Source organism: Vicugna pacos, chromosome 1, assembly GCF_048564905.1.
Source record: "Vicugna pacos chromosome 1, VicPac4, whole genome shotgun sequence".
Classification (NCBI taxonomy): domain Eukaryota; kingdom Metazoa; phylum Chordata; class Mammalia; order Artiodactyla; family Camelidae; genus Vicugna; species Vicugna pacos.
Window position 1 is genome coordinate 42,502,125 of NC_132987.1, and position 19,865 is coordinate 42,521,989.

At 39.2% G+C, this 19,865-nt stretch overlaps 1 protein-coding gene across 1 annotated transcript; it reads right to left on the reverse strand.

Moving 5' to 3' along the window:
- Window positions 1–13,068: 13,068 nt before the first annotated feature.
- Window positions 13,069–16,839, reverse strand: RPL22L1 (ribosomal protein L22 like 1). The gene is made up of 4 exons (XM_006200815.4): window positions 16,759–16,839; window positions 15,004–15,096; window positions 14,714–14,835; window positions 13,069–13,336 (listed from the first exon to the last, which is right to left on the reverse strand). Exons 1-4 carry the CDS (start codon window positions 16,765–16,767, stop codon window positions 13,192–13,194), a joined length of 369 nt encoding a protein of 122 aa, XP_006200877.1. The 5' UTR covers window positions 16,768–16,839; the 3' UTR covers window positions 13,069–13,191.
- Window positions 16,840–19,865: the final 3,026 nt, after the last annotated feature.

The window sequence follows — 19,865 nt, forward strand, 5'->3', positions numbered from 1 at the left end:
GGAAACTGAGAAGAAAATCAATAGCTATTCAAAGAGGTAAAGGCATATTTGTGAAAATGTTGAGCAGTTCTTTAATGGTCATTAACACTGACTCTATTTAAAAAATAAATAAATAACATTGACTCTATTAAGTATCTGCTGAAAGCAGACAGATTTAAGACAAATTAGAAAGCATTTCCTAAGTAGCAGAGCGACAACATTCTGGAAGGTAATGTCAGCGAAGTTAGGCAGCCTCCCTCCACAGGGCCTGCTCCGTGTGAAGGGAAGGGAAGACGGCGCCTCTCCTTCGGAGTCCAAGGCCCTCTTGCTTGGGCTGGGGACGACGAAATGGTTTCTCCGTGGTTCTTTCGGTTTGAACTGTAGGTGCCCTGTCCTCTATGTTACTTTTCTGACTTTCCTGAAGCAGCAGAAAATCAAGACACTCTTTTCAAAAGAAGTTAGGTTTATTTTCAGTCACATTACCTGTGTTGAACCAATTTTGGTTTTTTACAAAATTTCTTACAGTATCTTCAGAAATAACCTTTTGCGTACTTTTCTTGCTTACTAAACAAAAACTTATCACTGCTTCACAATCTCTTCTCTAAAAGCCTTGGAGACAACTGTAGTTTAAAATTCAGGACTTTTTCTGATTTTGAAACAATAACATGGTACAAACATCATATATTATGTTAACACCCCCAGGGCAGTCGGGGTAGTATCTGTCCATAGTTAAATACATCCATTTCTCTGTAGTGATGTATGTTTGCACTAAGTGAGGTAAACTGTGTACGTGGTCTTGCGTCAACCTAGGTTACATTTTCTAATCAAAAACCTATGGTTTTCCAAACGGGTTACAATTTAAAACACACAATGTCCAAATGAATTTGAGTTTCAGATAAACAACAAATAATTTTTTAGTATATTTCCCAAATACTGCATTGAACATACTTGTGCTAGAAAAGTTATTCAGTGTTTACCTAGAATTCAAATTTAACTGAGTTTCCTGGCTTTTTATTTGCAAAATCTGGCTTTTTGAATTTCAGAATTGCAAACAAGTGATTGTGGACCTGCATCAAGAAATATCCTAATTGAAACACTATTAACAGCTACTCTTTTAGGGGTAGCGTTTGGTTTGGGCCTTCTGAAAGGAGTCACAAGAAACAAAGTTTTATTACATAAGCTTTATATCAACAGAATGCGTAAAATATAAGACTCATGCAAAGGCACCCATGTAAACAACTCAAGGTATTTCAAAACTCAGAAATAACATGGCTACTCTAAAACTATTTTAATTTTCAGTTCTTTCCTGTTCCGCATTAACGTTCATCATCTATAAAACATTCCTGTCGTAAGTCATAAAATTCTCCTGTAACAAAGATGCAGCTCCATCTAATGGAAAAAACTTCCAATTACAGCCCTTCGTGGAGCTAGGACCATTTCCACGAGTGTTAGTAAAACTATAAAGTACGTGTAGATCGTAGACACACACACGTGTTTTTCTGTGCCTTTTCGTTTTCTGAAACTAAGCAGGACCCTAAATTACTTAGTCATAGTTTTTGCAAGATCTGCTCTTTTCCTTAGATTTGGACTAAATAAATGAAATCAGGATCTCTTGGATCCACCCACTCCTTCCTCTCAAACCAAACCCTCAATTCCTTCTGCCTGGGTAAATATTACAGTCTCTTAGCTGATTTTTTTTTTTTTTTGCGCTAATTTCCTAGCCTTCATTCTCTCCCAACTAATATGTTCTGCATGTTAATTTCAGACTAAATGTCCTAAAACCTGGCCTTCGTCATTTCACTCTCCTGCCCTAAAACACACATCTCTATCTCATTTTCTTCCTGCTCTCACCCCACCCTAACCATCCAACCTCTTCCCTCCCTATTCCCCTCCCCATCCAGTCAGGACATGTCTCAGCTCCACTTCCTTCTGCTCATTCATTCTTCATTGTCTTAAAGTAATGGAATTAACAGACGCTGTGGAATCAGACAGAGTGAATGGTTCAGATTCCAGCTCAGCTACTTAACCACTCTGAGCCTCAATTACTTTGTCTATAAAAACATTTTACATATATATGTGTGTGTGTGTGTATGTGTGTCTATATAATATAAACAGAACATAGCCCTGGACTTATCTTTTTGCTTAAGTCAATTTGGTTTGAGTTTTCTGTCCTCTGCAACTTCATGAGTCTTACCTCTTGAAAAAGAGCAAAGCAGTCAGGGGCTGGCTTGGTCCTCACAGGCAGACCAAGATATTCTGTTAAACATAAAACATAAACATAAAAAATTTCACAAAATGTTAATATCAGACAAAGTCACTCTGTGATCATGAGAGAGCAAGACAAAAATAAGGCAGTTTTAGTAATTATGTCTGAGCTAAGACAAAAACAAGAACTGTCCAAACCACAAAAATGATCAAATATTCCCATTGTCTGGCTAATATAAGGAATTGTTGCTTTTACAACTTTAGCCCTAATTAATTCTTCCCACCTCCTAGGTAAGATTCGTTAAAAAAAAAACAACAAAAAAAACCCAATCACAGAATCACTCCCATGTCCTGATGGCACCCAAATCTGAGCAAATTGCTGCTGCTTTAAACCCTCCCCAAATCACCTAATACAAGCTGCAATCCTATAATTAGCCTGCCCATGAAGTTTATATGCATTTTTTTAAACAAACAACAGCAAGATCTACCCAACAGCAAGGGTAAGGGCAGAGAGAAAGGGCATCCAAATCTATCCCTTAAAAAATTTGAGTTTAATCTCACTAGTCTTGTTAAATAAGGACAGTTCAAAAGTTTTCTTGATGATTTTATTTTTCCTAAATTTATATTTATTTTTCAAGCCATTTAGAAGGGAAAACCTTTTATTTTGGAAGTACTTCAGTTGACTTTTTGCAGTACTAATTTCATAAACAAGACATTTCTTCCTTGTTTAAAGTAACTGAATAAGAACTGTTATAATTAAAGGTCCATTTATTTTGAAAATACCTCCCTCTTGAGGGCATTACTATTTTTGCACAGATACGCTGTTAAACTCGAGTGCTCTGATACATACCGGTGGGTGGAAATGGAGGTAGATTAATACAAACATCTTGAAGGACAATTTGACAACATCTATTAGCATTTCAAACCCACGAGTACTAAAACCTATAGGCAAGGACAGTCACACAAGCACCATGTGGAGTCACAAAAACTGTCAGCAACCTAAATGTCCAGCGCTAGGTGACTAACGTAATGCATACAATGAAATATATATAACTATTAGAAGTTAGAAATCTAAATATACTGACATGGGATTATCTCCAAGACATGCTTGCACATACATGTATAAAAACACCTCAAGATGAATGCTGGTAACAATTATTGTCTCTCAGAAGAAATGGGACAGGAGGAGGAAGACACACTTTTCATTGTATACCCTTTTCATTTAAATTGATTTTTTTAACCATCTATACATATTATCTGTAAATAAAAAATCCAATAAATTCAATGTTTTGTAAAGTTGTTGAAACAGAAGTTATATACCAAAAGTACACAAACCGTAAGTGTTAAGAACAATAATCTTATGAAGTTAATATAACCAAGTAAGAAAAACTCGTATCAAGAACAAAATCACTACTGGTGTATATTCAAAAGAAAATCTCAGCCACTTAAAATGCCTACCTGTAAATATTTCAGTGTGTCTCCTGCACAAAGATTCCTACCTCAGGTGGTACCAGAGGATATGAAATGGAGAATCTCAGGCATGCACCCTCAGGAAAATAAAACTTAAGAACCGAAAGACTGATTTCCCAAAACTTTTCTCCTGACCAATGAGCATCCTCCAAGAATCCCTCCCCAGTTTCAACGGACTTACTGCTGGGACTCTGGCTGAACTCCCCTCTCTCTTCACTTTTTCCCCCGTAAATACAGCCTGCCCCCAACCCTCAATGCACTCTCCTAAAGCTTGGTGTGTCCCAGCTTGCAATTCCTCTGCTATTACCAAATAAACTCAATGTCTAATAATTTGAGTTTGCCTCAGTTTATCTCTTTGATTTAGATGGACACTCTTAACATATACCATAATAGCATTAAAAAATATAAAAACGTAGCTATATCATTTTCATACCCAATAAAATTAATAATTAGAGTTTTAAATATTTAATGCTTTAATTTTTTAATACCCAGTTCATGGGTTTTTTTCTTTTGTTTTTTGCTTACCTCAAAAATGTGTATTGACGCTTGACTTATTTGAGTCATGATACAAAAAGGCCCACATATTATATTTTGTTGATTTTTCTCTTAAATCTTTTTATTCTGAAATAGTCCCATCCCCTTTGGTTAATGCTATTTCTCTGTTGTTAAAGAAACTGGTTGTTCATCTTGTAGAATTTCTCACATCCTGCATATGGCCGGTTGAAATCTTCCTGGTTCCGTTCAACAAGCTCTATATCCACGGGCCTTTTTTTTTTTTTAAGCCAGCAGACAGACCTAGAGAGACTCCGTATGCTTTCTTGAGTTGGTAAATAAAAGTGCTCTATGATGCAGTATGTTTGGGAAATGCTGTATACTTTTGCAAATCAACACATGGAGATTCACAAATAAAGAATTAAAAAGTAACAGAGTGAGGAAACATTTAATTTTGCTTAACTGTGCTTTCCCCCTGTGTTTGGTTTCATTACTGTTGCTGTACTGCCTGTTACATTCGCGTGGAACCAGAGTCCTGTTTTACACACTGGTAAACACTGGAGTAGAAGATCTGGTCTTCTCAGAATCCACGACACACTGCAGATGCTCACGAACGTCTGCTGATAGACTGATCCAGCAGACATTTACTGTGCGTTTCCTATTTATGGAGTACTATTCCTGAAAACACTATTCCTGTTCTCAAGAAATAAGACTGAGTTGATGAATCAGCAGGTGTCCAGGAAGTAAACACACGTACTCATTTAAAGGAAAAGACAGTGAAAAATCAGCTGTGTACACTGCAGCCGTGGAGTGGGATGGCCCGGTGGGGCTCACGGGAGGTAAGCTCCAGCGGTGAGGTCAGCTTTGGAGATGAGCAAGAAGAACTGGCAGCAAGTCAGAGCTGAGAGAGACCCCAGAAATCATCCGGTCTTGGCTCTTCATTTACCAAGGACATGAAGCCCAGGAACAGGAAAGGACTGGCCTGGCTAAGGAGGGACACAGCTTAGGACTAAAACCCAGATGTTCCTGCTGCTAAATTTAATAATATTCTGCGTAGGTCCCATTCTAGATTCTTTTTTTTTTTTTGATAGGTAAACTATTTTGCTTTGTTTTCCCTTTGGAAGCTTTTAAGATTTCTCTTTATACTTTGGAGTTCTGGAACTTCTTCAGGATGTGTCTAAGTATGAACTTTCCCCTTCATTCTGTGAGGCCTTACAGTCAGCCTTTCTAAGGTGACGATCCAAGTTTCCTTAGGCTGAGGGAAACTTTCTTCAGTTCCTTGCATTTCTCTCTCTGGGCCAGTTGTTTCAATTTGTTCATCAAAATCTTTCTTACCCCCATAGATGTTTTATTCATTTTGGGTCATCCTTGGCTGATCCTTCCACATTTATGAAGGAAAGTTACTGTCAGTTATCTGGCTTGGGATTCGTTTGTAGTTATATGGTTTTGTTAACACAGAAAGACACACAGAAATAAATCTGACCTCGAGATAGTCACAGTCTAGTGAGGGAGGAAAACAAGTAAACCAAAAATTCTATCCAAGTGTTAGAATGCCTGTTGTGCAGCTTAAGCAAAAAGAAAAAGGTGGTGGCATTAGTTTGTGTGCCAGGAAATTCCAAGTGTGCCCCTCCTCCAACTTCAGTAGCTGCCCTGGCTCCTCCTAGGAGGGCTGGAAGCGGAGGGGCTGGCCGAGAAAGGGTAAGGGCAGAAAAGTCTGACCTAAGAGCAACGGTTTGGTGGTATGCCTCTCTGGACAGGGAAGTTCAAGCCTTATTCTTTATCTTGAAGGATAATGCTTTGGTATTCTGGCCCTAGATAGTTAAGATGCATATCTAAGGAATAACTTCAATGAACCCCAAGTCTTGTTATCTTCCCATTCGTGGAAAAGCATTAAAATCATTAACTTGAGACATTTGTTCTTTGTGATCAGCAGTGATCTTTTGACGTTCGACTGCATGTTTTTTTCCAAGCAAAAATCCTCATATATATCCTGGCTCCTCCCTCACCTCTTTGGAGCAGTTCCTCAGAGCTATTTGAGAGGCTGTCTTCTGGGCTATAGTCCCCAGTAAGGTCCAGGAATAAAACTTAACTCACAACTTCCATGTTGTGTGTTTCTCTTTTAGTCGACAATACATATCTGAACTTCTCAAAGATTTATCAGTGAGAATCTTAATCTGCCACATTTGTGACATGGGTAGTGCCTTGCCTTAGAATTTCCACTTACCGCTTGTAGCCTCTGCATACTTGGTAGTTCATTCTACGCAGATTCCTCGTTTGGGGTCCCACCTCTCTCCCAAGTAGTCCTCTTAAGGGGACACAAACTTATCCCGGCTGGGTCCTCCTTCATGGACCACATCTGGTCCAGGGGAAGCATCCTTATATCTGTGGACATGCATCTTGCATTGCTTTGAAGTAGGTAAACTGCTCCAGCCACCGCCTTGGGCCTTAATTTCTTGAGGATGAGTCAAAAACACCCAGAAGTCTTCAACTCCTCACATGTCCTAGAAGCAGGTAGTAAACTAAGGCTTAGAACTGGAACCTATGCACCTCCTTTGCAAGCTCCACAGAGATTGTAAACTCCTTACTTTGGAAAGTGGGGAAATTTGCCACCTTTAATTTTGTTCGCAGTTTTTGGGACCTCAGCTGAAAAGGAAGAGAAAACGTTCCATTGTAAAAGCTTGTTTCATGCCTAAATGAAAAGTATAGGAGTGATGAAGTCTGGAAACTTCCATGCTGTTTCTAGAAAGCAGTGGGCCAGCTCTCATGATTAACTTTATTACAACAAAGTTATGTACCTATTAAGCCAGTTTGTGGGTCTCAAGCAGTAGAACAAAACAAGGCAAAACAAAACACAACACTGGTTTCCCTAAGAAGCTGAATGGAGGCAGGTGAATGTGCATCACTGTGACAAAGGGCTGTCTGGCAGAGAGAAGCTGAGAAACACTTTACACTAAGGCATTTACAGAGAGTGAGCAGAGTCATAGACATGGACTTTATTAGCTGTGCGACCACAGGGAGACAGTTTAGCACTCTAAGCCTTTGGTTTTCTGACTTGTAAAAGGGGAAATAAAAGCAACGTGAAGGATGGCTGTAGATGTCAAGTGAAATATTCAGTAAAGACTGATGTAGAAGGCCCTCCACGAGCAGTAGCCACCATCACCATACTTCTCAGTCTAGAATCCCTTCCTCTTTCCTTGCTCCGTCAATCCCCACTCTTCCTTAAAGACAGCTCAGAGTCAGCCACCTTTTCCAGAAGGCTCTCATGGACTCCCTTTCCCACGCGTTACGGTATAGGTGCTCCCAAAGCACCTTGTGATGTGTCTATGTGGCACTAATCACACTAACCTGAAATTGTAAACTTGCTTTCCCCATTAGAACTGTGGGCTCCTTGAGTACAGAGGACACGGTACTCCTGAGAGTACGGCTCTGCGGGCAGGGCCTGGAAGAACAGAAATCAAAGGATGCACACGTGCGACATGTGTGGGATCTGCATAGTTCACACCATCCTGCCTCAGAGAGGTAGGGAAAGAGCAGTTGTGTTCCTGGTTCCCTCCCTTGGGAGAACAAAATCAATGTGTGTGTGTGTGTGTGTGTGTGTGTGTGTGTGTGTGTGTCTGTCTATCTATCTATCTATCTACCATCAATCAAAACTGAGATAGCAGATCCCTGATCCCCAGGCTGGTTCTTTGACTCACTGAACTGTAAGGCAGCAAAAAGCTTTAGAGTGCCCCCTTAAGGGGTGGAGTGGGGGGTGGGGCACATATCTCAAGGAGCTTGTGTGTCTTAAAAAACGTATTCAACATTGTAAGTTCATATTTGGAAAAGTTAAAGAAGAACCTTTCTCTATTGCATCTTGGGATGGGAACCCCAAAAGCCCTTGGTTCTCTTGGCGAGGATATTTGTGCATCAGTCGTGTCACGGGGAGAGCAAACAGAACTGGGGCAGGGAAACATGAGGTGTGTCTATCAAATGGAGGCAGGCCTTACTGAAGTCTGACAAACACTGACCTATTTCCAACCACTTATTTGTATACAGATGAGGAAAGTGAGGCCCAGGAGGTAAAGCGCGTCAAGGTCACACAGCTAGCAGGCAGCAGAGGCAGGACTTGTGACCCCCAGATTATTCGTGTTACTCCACTGCACCACAGCCTGACCACACCCCTGTGTGGCAGAGAAGTGGCACAGGCCTAGGGCAGGAGGGGCACTGGGTGAGCACTGAGAGGTAGAGGGATGGTGTGATCCTGGGAAAGCCAGGTGTCTGAGACCCAGTTTGCTCCTGTGCAAAATGGGCAAGATAACATTCTGCCACACAGGGCTGCTGAAGGATCCAAAGACAAGCTCCCTTTTAAACTGCAACACATTATTTTAAAGTGGCCTTTCTAGCATTTTAATCATCCAGCTTGTAAAAGAGTGGCAGCATAGTCACAAATAAGGATTTCCAGACAAGGAGGAAAATTAATGCTAATCAATTCCTGAGCACTTTCTAATTAGCGGTAATGGTGTAAGTACGTAGCCACATGGGAAAAAAAGAGAGGTAAAATTAGATCTACTTCTCCAATTGTAAACCAGTATAAATTCTAAATAGAGACCTAAATTTAAAAAACGAAACCATACAAGCACTGGGAGAAAACATGAATGAATTCTTCAATAACCTGGAAATAGGGAAAACTTTTCTAACCATGACTAAAAATTCTGAAGCAATAAGGAAGATTAATAGATTTAACTGCATTAAATAATACTTCAACAAGACAAAAAATACCATAAATATGAGGAAAAGACAAATTCAAATTAAAAAGAAAATTTGCAACTTACATCACAGACAAGAGCTTAATAGCCTTAATATAGAGGGAGCTTCTAAAAATGAAAAATAAAAAGACCAGGAATCCCATGTATATCAAAAGATACAAATAGGCAGCCCACAGAAAAGGAAATGCAAGTGGTCTTTATTAGTGACACTTAACCTCACTCATAAGAGAAATGCAAAGTATCCTGAAACAATGTTTTATCTATCAAACAAAAATACCCAAATTGGACAGTACAATCTGTTGGTGAGTCCATGGGGAAATGGACATTTTCATGTTGCTGATGGGAAGGTAAAATGCTCAAACCTCCATGGAAGGAAATTTGACAATATATAGTGAAATTATACATTGATTTATCTTTTGACCTAGGAGACTCACTTCTGAGAATCTACTCCAAAGATTTAACGGCAAAAACTTGAAAATGCATGTGCATGAGGCTTTTAATTGCAGCTCTATTTATAGTAGTGAAAGCTTGGAAACAACTCGAGTGCCCATCAGTAGGGAACTGGGTGACTAAAGTACAGTACACCCACTAGGGAGTGAGGGCTCCAGGATATTATTAAGTGAAAAAAAGTAGTGTGGAGAAAAGTGAGTACAGTAAGCTACTATCATTTAACTAACGGTGTATATCTTTTTAAAAAAATGGATGGATAAACCATGATATTCTTTTTAAATGGCTAACTGCAGGGGAAGGGAGGAAACAGAACGGAGGGGACTAATACAGGAGCTAGACTTCTTTAAGCATACTTGTTTTGGACTTGTGGAACCTTGTAAATATTTCACAGAATTATAAAACACAGAAAGATTTTAAGCAAACTTAAAAAAAAATCAGACGTAAAATGAAACAAATGAACCTGTGTGTCAGGTTTGTGCCAAAACCAGAGATGAATCATTTCCAGTGACTTGTAAAACACACGACTTCGTTCATTCCTAGTGGGATACACCATCAGGACAAAAAGAGCTGTGAAACAATCTGCAGAGTCATTGTATTGTAGGTAGCAATGCTGGTTTTGCTTTTTTGAGACTATTATGTGTGGACCATGAGGCAAGCAAATGAGTATTCGTGTTGGTGTCATTGAAATTTTCAGCATGGAAAAAAGCAAGTACGTCTACACAACAGATGAGGTAAAAACCCTGTCATTCTAAATTTGAATTGAATTATACTGATAAACTCATTAAGTGTTTTCCCTTGAAAAACAAAAATGTATTTCCTTGCTCTGTCCACTGAAAAGGTCTAAAAACAATGACCATCCCAGTAACAATGAGCGTGTCCAGCACCTAGAAGGTGATCCAGGGCTCTTTGGAAAAATGGTTGATTCCAGATCTGGGGAAGGAAATTTGGAAGTGCCTGGAACAACTTACGTCAGGAACCAAGGAAACAATAAAGCACTAGTGAGGTCATGTCAAAGAAATTCAGGAGCCAAATTGAAGAGGCTCTTATTGGTCAAAGATGGGACCATTTGAGTCAATAAAAGTAATCGCAATGGATTAGGACATACCGAATACTTTTACAGCATGGCTTCAGATACTAAGACAAAACAAAACCAAAAAAACAAAGAAACAGAACTTCTCACTGATCACCTTTAGAGGATACCTGCTCGGGAAGCAACTTTAAAAGTAAAACACAAGAGAAAGTAAGCAAGCACTTATCCTATCTTTCTTACAGGAGCTGTACCTCAGTCAGGGTTGATTAAGAGCAGCACCTCTTTTAGGGCATTTCAGTCCATAAATTTTAGAATGATAGAGTATCATCATTCAGCAAGCTTTAAGGAAACAGTGAATCCAGGCAGTTGTCATCAGTGGTATGAATGTGACAAAAGAGAAAACCAAACATCCTACCTCTTAACAGATGTGCACAGTGACACCTATAAGTATTCTAGCCCCCACCAAATTAAATTTCAATCTAATATTTGATCAAGCTTATGGATCTATCAATTCACAGGAAACACAGTGGGCAGAGGTGGGGGAAGCCACTAACGTGGCATAAATTGAACTTCCCTCCTACTCTTGCCTTCTTCCCTTGTTACCCAACTCAGCAAACGCCACCTTCTGAGCCCCACTGTATGTCACCCTTGACACTTCTCCCTTACCACCAATGTCCATCACCAAGTCCCACAAACTTTATCCTCTACAAGAATCTCTAAAATCTACCTACTTCCATCTCCACCATCTCAGTTCTGTCTACCGCTATCCACAGGATACTGTCAATGGCCTCCTGTCTCCTTGAATCCAGTGACTGCCACTGGAAACCATTCGTCATAATGCAGCCACTGATCTTTTTCAAAATGCACTCCTCATTGCATCTCACCACCCTCAAGGCACTTGAAATTCAGTAGCCTTCCACTGCTCTCAAGATTAAAAGCATCAGCTTCTGCCCTGCATGGGCTAGTTTCTACTTGCTTTTCCAGGTTCTTCTTATAAACCAATCACTTTATTTCAGATGCAGTGTGTAGCAACCAGATTCCCAACGTTCTGAGAATTTGATCTATGCTGTTCCCTCTGCCTGGAACACCGTTCTCTTTACCCAGAGATTACCTATCCTAGGTCAGCTCAAACACTTCCTCAGTTGCCTTCCTTGACATCATCAAATTCCTTTTAAATAGCCCCTCCTTTCTTGTACTTAAGATTTTATGTAATTATTTGGTGTTTCCCTCACCATACCAGGAAACAGGTTTTTATTCCACTGCACCCACAATGCTCAACAGAACAAGCACAGTTGGATGTTTGTAACTATTGGTGGAAAACATGAACAATTCAAAGAGCACGCAGAGTTAAGATAAGGCCTGCTGTGCATCAATTCTGGGGAGTACTTAAACAAGCTCTTAATAAGGGAAATAAAATTCTTAAAACATTCCCAAACCAATTATATAAATCAGTATTAGGGTGCAATAGTCAAGACCTATTTGGCAATGATTCCATTGGTATCAGGGCCCAGGGCCCATTTAAGTACCCTGAGGTACTAACACCACCTTCACCTTAAAAGTAGAAAAAGGCACATAACTTGGCACTGGAAAACCAAACTGATATGGCTAATACCCCTTCCCATCATTCTCTCCTCTCCTCCAATTTGGATTTTGACAAACCATTCTGCTTAACACGCCGATTGTCACCCAAACCTGGGGTGTTTTCTCAGGGGCCCTGTCACCCAGATGGGTGATGCTTTCCTTCATCCAATTATGCAGGTTTTTACAAGTAATCTGCAAGTTTTCATTTGTAATACACTTAGTAATAACATAAGTATATACACAAATAAAAATTATGTAAGATTATGCTGCTTTCTTATGATATTCACTAAGAATTTATACAAAGCTGTGGTGTTTTGGGACTAGGACAGTATGTTCCTATCTTTTAAAACTTTTTTCTAGCTTGTCTTGAAAATAAGAAATTGTTTAAAACAACTCCAATAATACTGGGAAAGACAGATGAACTATAAGCACATATGATTAGAGCCTCACACTGGTGAAACGTGAAATTGGGCCGGGCAGGAAACACCCAATCCACAGTGGGCGTCAGCATTAAACAGCTAAGGTCACTTGATTTGGGAGAGTCTATCCACTGCTAAGTTTTAAGCAACTGAAGACCAACATTTTTATAATGATCAGTGCAGTGGAGTTGCATGAAGATTTGAACCGTCTGAGTAAACTATAATTTTTCACACAAGAACCACGGAAGAGTACAGATGTAAGTTGAGTTTCTAGTGCCTACGAGGCATTTGGATGGAGATCTCTAAAAGGCAATCAAACACTTGCTTAGACCAGTACCATGCTCAACTCAGAACCTTTATGCTAATCAGAAAAGTTGCTCCTATGAAGCAGAGTGCAGGAGCAATTTAATACTGAACACCTATGTGCAAGAACTGTTCAAGGCACTCAGGACTGTAGTTACAAACTGTACAAAGGTATTTGAGACTGTCACGAGAATTTTAAATATTTTATTATATAAAGTTATGCCCCAAATTGTGCTTCATTTTTTCCTATACTATACTGGTACATTTTATAAAGCAATACAGTTCAGAAATCCTGGGGAAAATTCCACTTAGCTATTTAAATATTGCTTATAGAAAATATTAAAGGAAAGCTAGCACCATGTAAACAGTATATACTTAAATAATAGATGAATGCTTAACAGAGTACAATGCTTTTTATTCACTGATAAACCAAAGGTCAATTTCTAGATGTCTTTTCCTCTTGTACATGTGTCACTTGTTTTATTGGCAAGCAAAGCCCTATAATGGGTGGCTTCACCTAATCCTCAGACTCAGATCCATCTTCATCTTGACTAATCTGGAAATAACGAAGTTCGTAAGTCTCCTTGTCAGATGCAACCACACGAAGCCAATCACGAAGATTGTTCTTTTTAAGGTATTTCTTGGTTAGATACTTCAAATACCTTTAAAATAAAAACATGAATTTCATAAAACATAGTATCTACTATGTAAAGGCTATTAAGACATGCATTGTCATATTCATCTTTTGTGTTCCCAGTTCCCTCCACAATATTTTCTTTCATTTGTATTAAGCATGTGCAAGGTTGCTAGGAATACAGTAAGGGAGCATCTCAACCTCAATTAGAATCAGTTTATGCCCCACAAACCCTTTATCTCCCACCCCCCCCAAATAAACTTTATGTTGGAGACCCATGCAGGAGAGCAGTAATAGTACCTTCCTCTTCAGTCTTATTGCTACATTAAAAAAAGTAACAACATACAGTTCTCATTCTTCAAATATCTTATGTACTAAAATGTCAACGTTCCCTTCACCATGATCAGCTTCCCTAGCCTCATTCCCATCTGAACTACCAAGCATTCCTCTCAAACCTCCCTGCCTCTTGCTGTCAGTGCCACTCCCTCTACTAGAAATACCCCATTCCACTGGCAACACTAAGCTTATTCTCAGCTTCTCTGAAAATCCTTGTGCCCTATGACAGAGATACAGCAATTACCGTATTGCATGTGTAACAACTATCCACATGTCTATATGATCCTTGAGGACAGATACTTCATCTCCAAATCCCTAGTGATTAACTTGTGACCACAGCTAACATTCACTGCTTGCTACCACCTTAGTCCAAGCTACCGTCACCTCTTACTGCAACAGTCTAAGTCTTCAGTTTCCACTACCAATCTTTTTCAGCCATAATGATCAACTCTTTAATTTGCATGGCTCACAGCTGCATTTCATTTAGATGAAATTTTCTGCCCACTTTATGCACTTGTTAAGTATTTAATATTGCATTTCATTTTATCTCTTCTCCACTAGAATTTAAGCTCCTTGGTAGTGGGTCCTTAGTCTGCTTGGTTCACTGCTAGGCTGCTCAGTCTTGCAACAGTGCTGCCATGTGTCAACTATTTAATATCTGTCAAGCAAATTGCATGAACAGAAACTGGTAGCAAGACTAACGTTAGTGGTTATCTGTACTAGATGACCAAAACTAAGAAACCTGGCACATCACTCCCCCCTTACACAAAAGACAAGTTTCTGGAAACATATTCTAGTATCAAACATACAACATTGTTGAGCCCTGGACATAACTTGCCTATATTCCAGCAATAAATCACTTACTGACAATCAGCCTAAGTAACTGGCACTGTACTGAATGTATCTTCCTTTCATACAGCCTTTAATAAGTTCAAAGCACTTCTGCTATCTCACTGACTTCATTAACATACCTGTTTTTGCATGTGAACAGAGAATACTACATTACATATTCTATAAATATTCCACAATTAGTTTCATTTCAAAAAAATCATGGAAAACGAATACCAACCTTTTAGAGAACTGTTTCTCAGAAACAACTGTGATTTTATTCTTGAAGCGTTCAATGTGAACAACATTCCCAAGATTTCCAGTTTTTCCATTCACTTTAACCTTCTCACGTAGAAACTGTTCCTATTTTTAAAAAGAAAAAGTGCCACACTAGGGAAGAAAACCCTAGATATTCACTAGGGAAGGTACCCTAGGAATAGAGCTTAGGTTAAAATCAAGTATTACATACTTAATTCATTATTAAGAACTTTACTATAATGATAAGAACAAACTGACTAAAGTGATACTTACAAAATTTCCAGAATCAAAAATTCCATCTTCTACTGGATGAGTAAGGTCCAAATTAAACTTCCAGGTTGACTTCTTAGGCTTCTTGTCTTTCTTCTACAGAAAGTTAATAATTATGACTCTCTACAATAATTTATTCACTTTACATACAAAATAAAAAATCTGTATCAGTGCAATAATGTACAATATGTTGTGAGGCTATGTGTTTGTATATATAAAGTAGTGTAAAGATCTAAAAAAAAAAAAGTGCTTTAGTATCTATTGGATATACCCGTTTTTTTCAACCAGGCTATTTGAAGGGGAGTACTCTCATCAACTTGGTTAAAAACCAAGTTTCGTGAAATCCTATGGAAATTTTCCCTGTTCGTCATACAAGTGTCTCACAAGCACAAAACTCAAGATTAATCTTAAGTTCGACGTATATGGTGAGCTACTTAGTTTCCTTCATCAGAAGATTCTCCAAACCCTATTTTTGCAACTGGAAAAGATTAAAAGGATCAGCCTACTTTCTACTACAAGTTAAAACTAAAAAATACCCACCAGGGATGGTGTGAACCTCTAACCAGGCCCACTGTGTTTGAGTTATCAAGAAAAGTTTTTGGGCTTTTATTATTTTCCAGACCACGAACATTCAATTTTAAATTATCAGGTACTGTTTAGCTACTTCACTACTGCCATCCCCACTGCAGACGGGAAACAGGTAATGCACCACTTAGTCCAAGCTCAATCACACGCCAGAACAGGATATTTCACCCACTTAGGTCTACAGAATTCAATTCTTACGCTGCTATGGGTGAGGGAAAGGCAGGCAAGAAGGTCTGACAGTAATTTTAATTTGAAAAACATGTGTAACTTGAAGTTTTCTAATCCCAAACCTTTTAGACCAATACCATAGAATAAGAATACAGAAGTAAAATCCACCCAAACAGCTACCGAGGCTTTCTTAAGACAGTGGAATAACTTGTGCCCCCAAAATTTATCCAAAACCTGGGACTGGAAATTAGGTTAACTAGTTACTAGGAGTTGGGCCTTAGTGGGCAATTTATAGTTCTGTTGGGGCATTAGTTAACATAAGAAATGCAAATAATTTGTCTGGTGGAACAGATAAGCCCAGAGTGTTTATGGTCCCATTGAACATTAGTTCTTTATAAAACCCAGCAATTTTACCCTAACATTTCAAATGTTTTCTGGGCCGGCTTTTACATCTCACTGGTTCCCTTATTGATAAAAACCTCTGAAACACTTTTACAATTTGCCTAAAAATCGTCACTTTTATCTTTCATGAGGTAATGAAGAAACTTCTTCCCCAACACAGTTTTAAAGTTCTCTGAAACTTCTGTAACCGCTGCTATCGCGGGAGCCGAGAGCCTCGGCTCTGCCTCCGCCCTGGCAAGGCCATTAGACTAGTCCGATTAACCACATTTGGCTTTCTGCTGCAAATAGGGTAGCATCCGCGCGCGCGAGAAAAGAAACGGCCCAAATGCTGTCCCCTAGCCCCGTTCGCCGTCGTGCCTCCTTCCCCACGCTCCCACGGCCCCCCATCCTAAGCCAACTCCGGGCCCAGCTCGAACTCCACCAGACCGCATGGCAGCTGCCAGGGGCCAGAAAAAGCCTACAACGTTAACATTTTAGTTGTATTCCTGACCCGAGTCTCCATTCCCACCCTCCTTTTATCTGAATAAGACGCTCCCAACTCGCGAGCTGCAAAAATCATCTATAGTGCAGTAAAATAATCCAGCGGAAAGCACGCACACTCACCGGCGCCATCTTGGAAAGCCGGCCGCGCGATGAGAGAACGCGGCGTCCGCGCCGCACGCATTTATACCAAAGCGTGGTGCGTCACGCGCCGGGAACGTAAGATCACCCCTCCCGGAAGAGAACTTGGGAGGAGCGCCGAGGTCGGTAACCCAGGAAACCGGGGGCGTGGCCCGCGGAGAATACAATCAACAGGCCGTCAGGCTTCCTGGCAGCGCCTACTTGCGGCGGGAGCTGAAATGACTCAGTTTCACGCTGGTGATTACAAGCGCCGGTTGACCACAGTGGTCCCTAGGACTGATTGCTTGGGAGGCCGCTCTAGAAGTATACGCCCCAGGGATGTTGGAAACATTTTTTCGCTAATCATCTGGATCTTCTTTCCAATCAAGGCAAGGCAATGTTTCATATTGCTTTGGGGATTCTTGTTTTATACTGCAATTATAATCCTCCAGCTAAAAAGTTATTTCTCTGTGTTTTGACCATGAGTCTTGTTTTCTAAATGACTGTTGAGGGAAATTAGTTTTTCCGGGAGCCAAAATAAACTAGGTTCTTGAGGATAATAAAAACCAAACCCACAAACAAGCAAACGACCTTTAAGTGAAAAATACATAGTGCTCATTTGTTCACACGTTGTGTGTAATATATTCTATTTTATGAACCTTAGAATTAATCCGGGACTCCTGAGTTCCATTCAAAATGCCTCCCAGTTAACATTCAACGAATATTTGCTGAGACTTAATTACTATAATGTACAAAGGATGAGTATGTGGTGGTGACAGTGGCAAAAGAAAAAAGTGTTCGGAGTTAGAAGGAGTACAAGTTGATGTCATTTCAGAAAAATGGCACGTCTCTCAGCGTTTTGTAATTTTTTTTTTTTTTTTTTTTTTTTTTTGTGGAGGAGAAACTATTGCACTGGGAGCCAGGGGTAGAGGATGGGGTGGCTTTTGTTGTTAATTTGGAGGTTGACACTAGAAAGTGACAACTGTGTATGTCCCTTATGATAGTGATTAGTAGTAATAACAACTATGCTTTAACGAAGCATACAATGTATATGGTCTAACTAGAGGTGTTGAGTTCCTGGAAGAAATACATTTCAAGATTTTTTTGGTTGTTTGCCTCAAGAACCACTAGAATTTCATTTATTTTTCAAACATTAAAGGAAAAGAAGAGCAATTGGCATTTTCTCCTCAAGGGTGGCCTGGGCTGCAGGGCAGAAATGATCCTTGTACTGTTGGATATTTTGAAAATAAGCCATTGATTGAGTCACTTATTATTTTTCTTGTTTTGGCAGTCCCCCATGTCATGACAAAAAAAAAAAAAAAAACCAATCCTAAAGAACTATTAAGCCATTTTTACAAAGGCTTAATATTTGCGAAAACAACATGTGCTTCTGAATAACTAGTAATCCCAAAATAACTAGTTAGAAAACAGTTTCTATTAACAGAAAATTTTCTAATAACAGATTTTTTTTCTTTTAATTAGAAAACACTTTAAAAAAAGAAAAATAGTACCCAGAATTGTGCAGATAGTGAGATTAAATATTGTAAATAACCAAATTCTTCCAAATTTCACACACACAGACAGTATATAAGTATGTATATATTATATAGGGTGGGAAGGGACAGACTGGAAGTTCGAAATTTGTAGATACTGACAGGTATATATAGAATAGATAAACAAGTTTATACTGTATGGCACAGGGGAATATATTCAAGATCTTGTAATAGCTCATGGTGAAAAAGAATATGAAAGTGAATATATGTGTATTCATGTATGGCTGAAACATTGTGCTGTACACCAGGTCTGAATAGAATAGTGAAATAAGGTATAGAAGGACACAATATGGCAGATTAGGTTAACAGAGAAACCTTCCATATGTGGCCAAAAAACTGGCTAAAATATAGTTTTATCAATAATTTCTAATGTATGGTTAAATTGGTGAAAAAGTAAAATAATTTTTGGAGGGAGGATGGAAATGACCTGTCTCCATGCTCTTACCAGTTTATGGCTAGAATTAGCTCTGCTGAAATAGCATGAAAAAGCTCCAACCTAAAAATGTAGTTTAAAAGTGTGCTTGACTTCATGGTACCAGGCAGAAGCAAATGCACATTTTTCTGGAGGAATGTACTGTATATCCAAGGACAAAGGATTCCCTAAGATAAGCTTTCTGAAATATGAGTTGACAATTAAAAAAAAAATCAATAAATACACAGGAAAACAAGCCACGATGAATGAAAATCAATCTAAAAAGCCATATTAAGTCGTATGAGCTGCTTATATATTCTGGAGGTCAAGCCTTTGTCAGTTTCATTTGCAAAAATGGGCAGAAGACCTAAACAAGCCATTCTCCAAGGAAGAAATACAAATGATCAACAGGCACATGAAAAAATGCTCAATATCACTAATTATCAGAGAAATGCAAATCAAAACTATGATGAGGTATCACCTCACACCAGTCAGAATGGCCATCATTCAAAAGTCCACAAATGACAAATGCTGGAGAGGCTGTGGAGAAAAGGGAACCTTCCTACGCTGCTGGTGAGAATGCAGTTTGGTGCAGCCACTGTGGAAAACAGTATGGAGATTCCTCAAAAGACTAGGAATAGACTTACCATATGACCCAGGAATACCGCGCTCCTGGGCATATATCCAGAAGGAACCCTACTTCAGAATGACACCTGCATCCCAATGTTCATAGCAGCATTATTTACAATAGCCAAGGCATGGAAACAGCCTAAATGTCCATCAACAGATGACTGGATAAAGAAAAAGTGGTATATTTATAAAATGGAATACTATTCAGCCATAAAAACTGACAACATAATGCCATTTGCAGCAACATGGATGCTCCTGGAGAATGTCATTCTAAGTGAAGTAAGCCAGAAAGAGAAAGAAAAATACCATATGAGATCGCTCATATGTGGAATCTAAAAAACAAAAACAAACAAAAACAAAGCATAAATACAGGACAGAAATAGACTCATAGACATAGAATACAAACTTGTGGTTGCCAGGGGGACAGAGGGTAGGAAGGGACAGATTGGGATTTCAAAATGTAGAATAGATAAACAAGATTGTACTGTGTAGCAGAGGGAAAGTATATACAGGAT